Source organism: Cryptomeria japonica, chromosome 7, assembly GCF_030272615.1.
Source record: "Cryptomeria japonica chromosome 7, Sugi_1.0, whole genome shotgun sequence".
Classification (NCBI taxonomy): Eukaryota; Viridiplantae; Streptophyta; class Pinopsida; order Cupressales; family Cupressaceae; genus Cryptomeria; species Cryptomeria japonica.
This window is the reverse complement of record NC_081411.1, coordinates 832,154,593-832,166,727: the sequence shown is the minus strand read 5'-3', so window position 1 is coordinate 832,166,727 and position 12,135 is coordinate 832,154,593. Positions and strand designations below refer to the sequence as shown.

General features: G+C 34.6%; 1 protein-coding gene across 2 annotated transcripts in view; it reads left to right on the top strand.

The window, feature by feature from the left end:
• The first annotated feature begins 6,885 nt into the window (after nucleotides 1-6,885).
• Nucleotides 6,886-12,135, top strand: part of LOC131074294 (regulatory-associated protein of TOR 1) — a 71,865-nt gene continuing 66,615 nt past the window's right edge. Inside the window, exon 1 of one of the 2 annotated variants that reach the window (XM_058010880.2) lies at nucleotides 6,886-8,255. In XM_058010880.2, coding sequence (XP_057866863.1) covers nucleotides 7,902-8,255 — 354 coding nt within the window. In that variant the 5' untranslated portion in view covers nucleotides 6,886-7,901. The remainder of the gene's footprint in view (nucleotides 8,256-12,135) is intronic. The other variant, XM_058010879.2, reaches the window with a different exon arrangement.

The following is a 12,135-nucleotide window of genomic DNA, read 5'->3' as shown; positions in this document are numbered from 1 at the left end:
TTCAAACTCCCTATTTCAGATTTGTGCTTCCATTGCTCCTCTCTAAAATTGTGTGGGTGGCTCTCAGATATTGCATTGAAATTCCTACATAAGATGGCAATTGCTTTGAAGAGCTAGATCTGGCTTGATTTGTGAAATTGATGTTATTTATATAGATTTTCAACATGTATGGGGAGGGATTTTGAATTCAAGTCATGATTAGGAGTGAATTGATTTATATTGATCAGTGAACTCATCTTGATTGATTTGTTAACTCATTTGATTGAGTACTGAACTGAATTGATTAGCCAGATGACTCAATTGATTAGTCAGTTGATTGATTTGATTGAATAGAAGACTGAATTGATTGGAGAGATAAGTGGATTGATTGACTAGTCAGAAAAACTGATTTGGAGTGAAAAGGGGTGATTGAAGAGTTAACTGAGTTAACTGATTTGATCAATCGGTTATGATTTCAACATGTGTTGTAGGATTTTGGAATTGAATTTGATTTTTATTTTCAATTTGGACTTCCGAATGCTGAAATGTACCTGAAATTAACTGAAATTCAGATTTGGTGAAATGTGAATTTGATGATTTGGAATTAGATGAAATTAACTGAAATCCACATTTAGGGAATTGTGAATTTGATAGAAATGAAATTAGATGGAATTATTTGAAATTTGAATTTGGGGAATTGGAGGAATAATTTAATTAATATAAATAATTTTAATTAAATTATTTAAATATTAGAAATATAATTAATTAAATAATTAAGATTATTTAATTAAAAATTTTAATCGTAATTAATTAAATAATTAATATTTGAGAAAGGGGTTAAATGATTAATTAATTAAGAAGTGGAAAATGAATAATTAGAAATGTTGAATGATGATTGAGTTAGTTTAGAAGAATAATTAGCTTAATTAAATAATTAAAGAATTACTTAATTAATTTAGACGAATATTTAGTGTGCAATTAATGAAACATTTTTAGGTGTCTACAACTTTCTCTTCATTGTCTAGCTTTTTCGGATCAATCTGAACTTGACTTTGGGTCTGCACTTGTTTTCCTTTATTTGAACTGGCATCCTGATCATCATAATCATATCCGCAAGATCTGATTTGTCTTACATTACCTTCATCAACCTTCACATTAGTACTTTCAACTATCTTTCTCAATCTTCTATTATAACACCAATAGGCCTTACTTCTAGTATAATAACCAAGAAAAATTCCTTCATCACATCTAGCATCAAACTTTCCAAGATCTTCATTTCTTTTGATATAGCATTTATTACCAAAAATTCAGAAATACCTAATAGTAGGGACATGACCAAACCACAACTCGTAAGGAGTCTTGCTAGTATCACCTTTGACATTTACCCACTTAAGAGTGTATACTGCAGTACTCACAACTTCTCTCCAATACACATGCAAAACATTTCCTTCAATCATCATGGTTCTAACAACTTTTTGAATTGTTATATTCTTTCTCTCCACAACACCATTCTGTTGTGGTGTCCTAGGAGCAAATAACTGTCTCTTAACTCCATGCTCTTCACAATATACATCAAACTCACTAGAAGTGAATTCTCCACCCCTGTCAGATCTCAGACACTTTAGCTTCAATCTAGTCTTAGTTTAAACTGTAGCTTTGAAAATCTTGAACTTCTCCAATGCTTTAGACTTCTCCCTTAAGAAGGTAACCCACATCATTCTTGAATAATCATCAATCAAAAATATGAAATACCTGTCACCCTGCAAGCTTCTCACTCTAGAAGGACCACACATATTAGTATGTACAAGATCCAATAATCCATTAGAATTATATTGTTTTATTTTATAAGTAACTCTTTTATGTTTCCCTGATCGACATTCCTCACAAATCGGATTAGAAGGCTTTATTAGCTTCGATGGATCTCTCACTACTTGATTAGAACTTATCTTAGACATGCAATCAAAATTTACATGACACATTCTTTTATGCCATAACCAACTTTCATCAATCTGAGCAATCAAACAGCTTTTACCACCAACTTTCAAGTGAAAGATATTACCTTTAGTCTTTGTACCTGATGATTTCTCAATTCTAGAGCTACTCAAGATCACATTGCCATTCTTGAATTGTGAGTTATATCCCTTATCAACCATCTGAATAACACTCAAAATATTATGCTTTAAAACATACAACACATCATTGATATTGTGTTTACCATCACGAGAAATAGAACCTCTACCACAGATTACACAAGCTTTGTTATCACCAAATCTCACTATACCACCATCATACTTTTCCAGATTTACTCTTATCACCTATCATATGATGAGATAAACCACTAACAATTACCCATTCATCCTTCTCCTCAATTTTAGCAGCCAAAGATTTCTCCTCATTAATGCAACTTGTAGAATTTGTAGTTGTGGGATAATCTTCCTTGATAGAAATTAACACAAATTCATCTCCTGGATTTCCCTTATCCAACTCATCATCTATGACACCTTCAACAACAACATAATAACCCTTATTTTGATATTTAGGCTTACATGGCTTAAATGGCTTCTTATGATTTCTATCTCTTTTTGAACACCTTGATGCAAAATGTCCTATCTTATTACATGAAAAATATTTAAGAGGTAACTTTCCTTAATACTTACCAACACCTTTAGGCAATAAACATTGTATGGCACTGCAGATGAAGTCAAATGCTATCAAATTGATGATCCTTGATCCAAATAACTTTGATAACATCCAAGATTATATCACTAAGGTTAATGATCTAAGAGCACAATGTAAAGAATGTGGAATTGAGAAGGACATTGAATTGGTCTATGATGCATCAAACAAACTAGATCTTGATATGATGATTTTGTTTCTAACTTTCATACTCACATGCTAACTATGGGATCTACATATAATACACCTTCATATTTAGCCTTTTCTAAGATGTTTATTCATGAGAATAGAAGCTTATTTCTATGGGTCTCAAAAAACATCACAATCTCAGGCTTTGTTGGTCAATCAAGTGAGAGAACAAAAAGGATTTGATAAGAAACAAAAGAAATTAAAGGAAAATCCACATAAAAATCAAAAGCAAAACAAATCCTCTTCAAAGGGGAATTCATCAAATAAGGGGGAGCCTATTTGTGTATATCTTTCAGAATGTTTGAGTCAACTTATTTTTCTTGATAAAAACAGTTTAATAAGGAAATATGCTAGAAAGGTTTTGCTTCTACGCTAGGTAAGAATAAAAGGACAAGCTCTTTACGCTTCTGCGAGTCTTGGATCAAGGAGATGACTTGTAGATTTAGGAGCATCTCATCATATGGATTCTTCATAGTTCATATTCTCTTCTTTTGAGCCATGTGCCATGCCACCTATTTTGATGGGAAATAATACACACATGCATGCAATTGGGAAGAGATATATTGATATTATGGATGACACCTTTGAGGATGTTTTGTGTGAGCATCATTTATCAAACAACCTTATTTCAATCTATCATATTGCTTGTGATGGAGTAGGAAAGACTCTGTCCAATCCATGCTAGATTCAATTATCATTAGAGACTTGCAGAGTAAAAATATTATTGCTACTAGAGTGGTTGATCATGTATCTAGATCAAGTATACCTTTTTCAAAATTTGTTATTGTTGATAGCTTTGATCCTTTGGATGATGATCACACTTCTAATGTGGACCATGGTTTTTAGGAGAGTTTTCTCCTTTTCTTTGTTCGTAAGAGATTGCATTTGTACATGAATACCTAATATGACCTAATAGACTAGGCCCATCTCTGTATTCTTTGCATCATTTACATGTTTGTTCATTATTTTTCCTAAGTTACACTTAAGGGGGGGGTGTTAGTGTGAACCCATTTGTTTCCTATACATTTTCACCCTTTGCAGTGTGAACAAGGTACACTATTAACTAGTTTCTAGTTAGGACCCTTTCACACATATTAAAATGTTAAGTTTACTTAGTGAGCTGAGAATCTTTCTAGAAATCTATCGTAGGCATGTGATCTTATCCTCTAGTTATCACATGACATGGGATTAAAATATTCGTCATCATCCTATTTAGTCTCATCTCTTGACTTTGTTTATATAAAGAAGGTCTCAAATGCATATTTTATTGTATTGCATATGCACGACATTTATCATATTGATCCAATATATTTTGCATCCATATTGTAAAATTATGCTCTTGCTTTTCTTTGTTGTAGAAGTTTTTGGTTTTTGCAAGTGATTCTAGGAGCTTAGTCCTTGAGTGACTATACAAAATCCATTCACTCAAAGCACTCAAATCCCTTCATGTGTAAGGTGTAAAATCCAATAATGTCTCCTTGTCTAAATTCCAACCACTTTAATTGATGTGTGATATAAAGCAAAATTTTTATCCCTTGGGAGGTTAGGGTTGAAGTCTCATATTATTTTGAGAGACTCTCAATGGCATTTTCCATGAGTTGCAATCACATAGAGGAGGCTATTTGAACTTTGATTGGTAATTCCTAGTTGGAAAATAACTCTTCTGCCCTCCTTTCTAAAGTTGTTTCCAGATTTCTCACAGTTATCATGGACTTATTATAAGATATCCCATTGGTTCGGTTTATTGCATATAGGTATGTGATTAATGATACACTTGCTAGTGATATTCTTGTTTTCCTATTAAATTCTCATAGACCAGAGAATGGTTTCTTCCCCATTAGTGGTTTTGTGGATTTTCGTAATTTCATGGCCAACACTTGTATTTGTGAGCTTCTTGTTGTGGTTAGATTTGGTGTGCAGGTGGGTGATTTCAAGGATGCTATCTAGGAGTTTGGGGGTTTGCTTGAGGTGGTGGCTCCCCCTTTGGTGTCTTCTGCCCTTGATTATTTTCTGGGGCTTTTTACTTTGCTTATCCACCCGTGTGAATGTGATGGAGTGGATCCAATGCTTATCCCTTCATTGCAAACTATTCCTTCTGTTGTGGGTGATACTGTGGATCATATTTTCAGGGACGATGATGATGTTCGATATGCTCTTGATATGGATTTGGGACCTGATCTTTCTTGTATGGAGTTGGATGTGATTTCTGCTGGCTCAAATGATTGGTTCAGTTCAATAGATCCTCTTGAGGATTCTCTTTCTTCTTCTTCTGAGTTTGGCTCGTAAATAAGCTTGTGAACATCCTCTTTGTAATTATATTCTTGCAAAGATCGTCAGTTTTAGATTGTTCTTAATGTGCATCATGCTGGCTTGCCAACATGGGGGATGATGGGTGGTTCTTGTCACTTTCTTTGGGATTCCTTTGTTTTGGTTGGGCTTCATGAACATTTTGTAATTTGCTTCACTCTCTTTGAAGCTAACTATGTATCTTCTTTTTATTTTAATAATAAAATTTTCAGTGACCTTGGTCACTTTTATCAATTTTTTTTTTTTCTATCCCCTCATTTTTTATTCTTTACTTCTCTAGTCACTCTTTGTATGGCTCCCCTCACACATAAACAACTATTATTATTAGGGTTGGGAATAATGTTATACATGTTGCTTTGTTTGCAGGGGAGGGGAAGTCCACGATTTAGAGAGCTTTAGGGTTTGTTAAGGGTCTTAAGTTTTAGATTTTAGTTAGATATTATTCAAATTTATTCTATCAAATCTTTAGCAAAAACATTTATGATCCTTATAAATTCAAAATAAACATTATATAAAAGTGAACGAAATTGCATGTAACATGTTTAAATATGGTACACATCTTATTAGATTCCCCGATGGTGTTACCTAGAAGTTTACTTGTAGCCTTGAACAACATGGATCCATTTTTAGTACAAAGAAAATATTGCTCTAACTTTGTCCATAGAGTAGAAAGGATCATCTCGATCATCTTTAAAGCTCATCTATTTTATTATATACTGGGAAAGCTTAAGATGCATCATGTATTTAGTTTGAATTATTATGCTAAGAGGCATCTACAATGACACCAAAATGTCAATAAACAAAAATCCATTTGTGAAACAATTTGACATGCAAATGACGGGTAAATGAATGAAATATGTCATGTTTCAGTTTTGGTGGAGGTGTTATTTTATTACTCCAAATAAAATAGAACCCTCACCACTTGTCTTCAACTAGATTCACAACTTTTTGCATGAAGGAGTTTAATGGATTTGTATTCTTGGTGTTTAGTTTTTTAGAATAACATTTATTTTACAATGATTCTCTTCTAAAGATATCTCTTGGCATATTTTACATTTTTTTTTTTAATATAAGTATACTAGTTGTAAATCTATGCCTAAGTTTCCTTGTATCACACACTTGTAATCTAATATCTTGTGTATTAAAGGCAAGCAAAAAAGATCATATATGTCTAGTGTTTGTTATTTTTATTTTAATATTTCCAATAGTGCGTTTCATAGTTTGTAAAGTGGAGTCGTTCCTAATTAACATAGTGAGAGATCTCAATATTGTTTAGTTGAGCTTGGATAGTAGTGGGGGTGAAGCTTACAATTCAAACCTAGAGTCACTGGATAACCTCTACTATGTTACTTGAAAGTTGTGAGTAAATTGGTAAATTACACAAGACTTGCAACTATTGTAGTTTTTTAAATATTTTAATAGAAGTAGTTGATCTATGACATTATTGCATCGTATTAGAGATTATTTTAATTGTCAAAAAAGAATATCACATTCCAAACACCCTTGATAAGAATGGAAAACATAATTAAATCTCTTGAAATTATGATTTAAAAAAAAATTAGATTATAATTAAATCTGTTTTGAAATGATAGGATTAGCATACCCATAGAATACACATACTCGTTCAAAGGTCACTTTATCATCTCTTAGGTGCTTTCCAACTCTTGATGAACCTTCTCAATCCCGTCAATAAAAAATAATATAAAAAGGCCTTGCAAACCTAAATCTCAAACTCAACTCCAGTCGAGTTGTTTTATTTAATTTTTTAAAAAAATTCGGCTTTTATTTTTTCTCATGGTGTATTGGCTCTCTGCCCGTTAAATTCACCCCACTAACCTGCAACTCATCCACCTTCTTCTTCTGCCGCCGCCGCCGCCGCTGCATGTAGTTCCAGCCCTAGTCGACGTATACGCATACATACACGATATATATATTTATACCCACATGTATATATCATGTATATGTCAGATGGGCTCGCCTGTATTTGGACACCAAGTGTCCCCATTGTTGAGTACTTTTAACTATTTACGGCTGTGCCTTCTCATGCAGCAGTAAATACCACTTGGGTTTTATTTAGGAAACAGGGCAGTGTTACTCTGTAATAAGACAGCCACCCAGGCAAAAGCCCCAAAAAATTAAAAACAAAACGGACGACGAAAAACGGCTGCGTTTCTTGACAGGACTGGAATCCTCATCTGCGGTTTTTGGAAAGATTTGCCCTGCATATGTTCTTCCACAGCTATGGCGGCCTATGGATTTGTCAATATCACTTATTTTAGCTTGGGTTGATGAGCCGAATAAAAGGTATTTAGCGGGCTTTAAATTCGGAGGAAAATTTAAGGGACAAGGGTTTGCATTTGATGTTGTCAAAGATAAAATCAGCGGGCAAGGATTTAAATATAGGGTTATCAGCTTCGAAGAAGAAATCAGCAGAGAAGTGTAATATTGAAGAAGGAAACAGTAGACAAGGTTTTATATTCGGGGTGATTGAAGTATATCTGGGGTTATTGAGGAAGAAATCAGCATATGAAGGTTCAACTTGGAGAAAACAATCAGGAGAGAAGGGTTTATATCAGAGTTACTGTAGAAGAAATCGGAGGTGAAGGGTTACTGCAGAAAAAATCAGGTTATAAATTCAGGCCTACTGAAGAATTATTCAAATTTAGGGTTACTGAAGAACAAATTGGAAAAGAAAGATTTGAAATAAGGGTTGTTGAAACGGGTGGGGGTTTAAACTTAGTGTTATTTGGATGGCACTGGGAGATCTGGTCGTGTTGAATTCAGGCGGGTGTAGTAAGGAGGGGGATAGAGTTAGTAATAGTAGTGTTAATAATATGGCTGGTAATCAGATGGGTGCACGCATTGCGTTTGAGGATGGGATTGGAAGCAGGAGACTAGTGCAGGGAGATAACCTCGCTGTTACTTCTGCATCTGCCGCGGCTGCAGTGCCAGCGTCGACAGCGAGTGCTAATACTAGCACTAGTATTGTTTATTTGCCTCCGACTGTGTATTTTAATGACCTCAGACATGATGCCTTTGAGGCTTGCACGCCGTCTGGACCGTCTGAGAGCGGCTTAGTTTCCAAATGGCGAATGAAGGATCGGGTAATTCAATTTTATTTGCTTTCTTGAAGTTTTTGTTGTTGCTTGTTACAAGACTTGGATTTTGTATTGTGGAGTTTGTGCATTTTTTTGGTGTGGGGATGTATGTGTTTCGTAATTTGTTAGTTGGAGTCATCACTTTTAGAGTAGATTTAATTCTGAGCTGGCGAGGTTGAGAGACAATCGCAGGCCCATGTTTATTAAGATGCTCGAGTTGTGGCTCTGCCGTGAAGAAATTCTTCAGGATGCACACACCTCGTTCTGGAGGTTGGTAATTACACTTAAGCGAAATCACCCCACCGTGCACGGATCAACAGTCTCATTGCAGCTCTAAGTAGTATTTTGCAGCTAATCGAAAGATAAGTTGAACGAGCTTTGCATGGTAGAAATCCAATATATGGATGCGGTGCTCTCAGTAGTATTGCTGTTACCTTGAGTCATGCCAAATGTTCCTGAGAAGCAGGCTTGGTCTGATAGTACTCTGATGCATGATACAGAGGTCACTACGTCTGATATCCACTTATTATTTAGATTGTGCTTGGTTTGCTAATATGTTACTTCTGGGCATTCATTTCACTGAATGCTATCATCCCAGAGCTTTAGAATGATGGTTGTTAAGTTTGCTTCCCAATTTCGTCGCTTCTTAGCTTTTAGGGTTATTCACTTCCTCTGTTGCGCAAAGCCTTCGAGTTGTATACATGTTTATTACAGGTATTATTGGTTCTTGTCACTCTGGGTATTTATTCCACTAGATCTCAGTCTTCTGGAACATTAGAACGGTGGCATTTAAGTTTGATCTCCCAAAAGAATGTCTTTTGCATTTAGGGTGCTACACTTGTTCTGAGTGCTTTAGTCTTATTCGGATCTTATTATTACTTGTTGCTTTTGACCATTTGGGGATGGTGGTGTTTCTTTGTTGTCTTGGGCTTGCGTTGGTTATTGGTGCATTAATTTTAGCTGTGGTGTTCGATCCCAATGGAGCGAATTAAGCTTTCCTTTACCTCAAAGTTCTTTCTAAGGTGCATAAACCTTTATACTCTTATAATTCTAGGGTTTCAATGTCAGGTTGCTTATTGAATTAGCGAGTTCATTTTTGCAATTAGTAAATTTTTTTTTAACTTTTATCTTGTATTTCTTCATTTTGTGGCATGATTGGTTGAAGTTTTCCCCTTTTTTATTCCTAATATCTATTTTGGTTTTGCTCTACTGTATGTATCCATTGGATAAGATTGGTGGAGAATTTGCATCAAAGGATCCTGTAAATTACCGTATCCAACATTGTAAATTTTTTGGAATCCATTTCTGACCAAATGGTATTTGGATTCCAATTGATGATGTTGTTTAATTATGCGATTCTGTAAATTAGGTCATGTTTGGCTTATTACAGAGTTAGTAATGTGGTTGTTTATTTTCTCATAATGGCTGTTAATTTAATAAGTAGTCATTAAATAAGCATTTCTGCAGAAGGGATATTTTATTATTATTTTTTAGAAATCTTAGTATATAGTCTTCCAAGTTGTAAGTGTAGAGATGCTGTGGTGCTAAATGTGTTACTTATATTGACACTTTTTTTGGATTTACTATGTGAGGGTGTTGTTGCATCCCTGACTGTAGTTGGGGCGTTAACTGAGTCCATTAATGGTGGGACTGCAAATGGGGGACCTATTCATGGAGATGAAATCTGAACCTGCAAGCATAGCAGCCCAGGACAGGCCAAAGAGTGGGCGTGCACGTAGGCCTGGTGGAGATTTGAATTCTGATGGCTGTTGAAACGCCGCCACCCTTTAACAATGGACTTGCCCTTAATGGCGAGACAGTGGAATTAATATTGTAATAAAAAGCATTTATATCTTGGATTTTTTATTGCAAAATTTAGATGATGTGTTCAATGCCTTGTATATCAAGTACATTAAACACTTTGCTGAAGAAGCCAAATGGTGCTGGTTCTTGAAGTTGAACTTACCTGGTTTCTTGAGTAAGGGTAGTTTTATAAGCAAAACGCATGCCAACTAAGGGTAGAGCCTGGCTTATTACAATGACAATTTTTTGACCTTACCACTACACCATTGACTGCTAAACCTAAATGTTTTGTATATTCTACTATAATTCTGATTAATAAAAGTAAGATTTTGTGTTATTATCTCAGAAATTGTTTTACAAAGGTTATTAATTGAAGAAATTTCTTTTGGTAACTGGATAATGTCATCAAAGATCTTCATTTACAAAAAATGATGCAACAGGTCTGCTCCTCAGTTAACATTGGAAACATTAAAGTTTTAAACACACTTCTCGTAACACAGCAGACAGAGTAAATAAAAAATGTCCACAGTAAGACTGTAAAAAATCATCTGTAAAAATACCTGTATTTACAGAAAGGAAGCGGATTACATGAGTCTCTACACCAAAAGTAAGAAGCACAGTGACTCCATACTCTTTCTCTGCCTCCTGAATTGTTACAAGCCTTCAAGTTTAATAGATCCTCTGTTTACAAAGAAACCCATTTCTAAGAGAACTCTGACACTCTATTTTTAGCAACCACGATGAAACAGTTCCTAACAGACTAAGCGGCTAAAAGCTATTTCTAAACATAGTAAAAACAGTTACAATCATCTCCTACTTTTGAGGAGTTGGTGGTCAACCTTCTGATTCTCAGGGGTCCCTTTTTACACGTTTCCAATTCTGTATGAAGGCCAAGATAGCATATTCTTGGATAATCAGTTTTTACAGGTTTGCAATCTTGCTCAAGAGAGCATATCCGAAAAGAAGAGAGTTGCATGTGAGCATTAGAGAAGGTGGAACAAAAGACGTTTTCCAAAGAGTTGTTGAGCAAACTCCAAGCTCAATGTGAGAAAATTTGGGAGGAAGATGGTTCTCTCTCACTGAGTATGCAACTGCCAGTACTTCAAGAGACAGGATCAAGAGGTCAAGAAAAATGAACAGTTGCATAAGATACACAATGGTTTGCTTGGTGTGTAAATGAATAGGAAAAGGTTGTAGTTAATTTTATTACAAGGAGAGTCAATATTTGCCAAGGTGGGAACCACTTTGAGCAGAAAAATACTCTAGCAATGGAAAAAAACACAACAAACTATGTTTGCAAAAAAATGTAGAGGATTACAATTCAAAGATGGTTGACTACAAAGGGAAACCAAGCAGACAGAATGAAATTTGGGAATTACTTTGATTGTTGGAATTTCTACTACTGGAATTACCTTTAAGTTGTTGAAGAAAATGGATTATGAAGAGTTAGGTTGCTAGGGAATTAAGGAAAAGGACTTGTCGAGGACACATATGGACACTCAAAATTGATTAGAAAGTTAGTAAGGTTAATGAAATCCATTGGCAATCAATCAACCTAAGGGTTTATGGCTTTACGAAGCATGACAAGGTTTAGAAAAAATAAATTTGTTTGTGGTATGGTTTCTGCTAATGCTGTTTGATTACTGCTGTTAAATTGAAGCTACCGCGTTCCTACATTCTTCTTGCTGCCTCTGCATTATTATTTCCTCACATCGTTGCTTTGATTTTTATTCTGCAATCTGCCTTGCATCTTTATTTCCTCACAATGCAATTTTCATTAACAGCTGTATGGTTAAAAATTAGATTGTTATCTGTTAAAATTTATTAAAAAGTAAAAAATTTATAATAGATATTAATTTTTAATATCGTGAAAAAATTTGTTTGCTTTTCATTTTAGTATATACTTTTTAAATTTGTCTTTTATTATACAACAAGGGTTCTATAGTTAAACAAAAATTGATAATTCTAACCAAAAAGTCATATTGATGAAACTACCAAACAATAAAAAACCCAAGAAAGGCTAAACAAGATAACAATTCATTAACCAACTAAAATAGTAGCAGAGGAGTAGAGAACACAACAC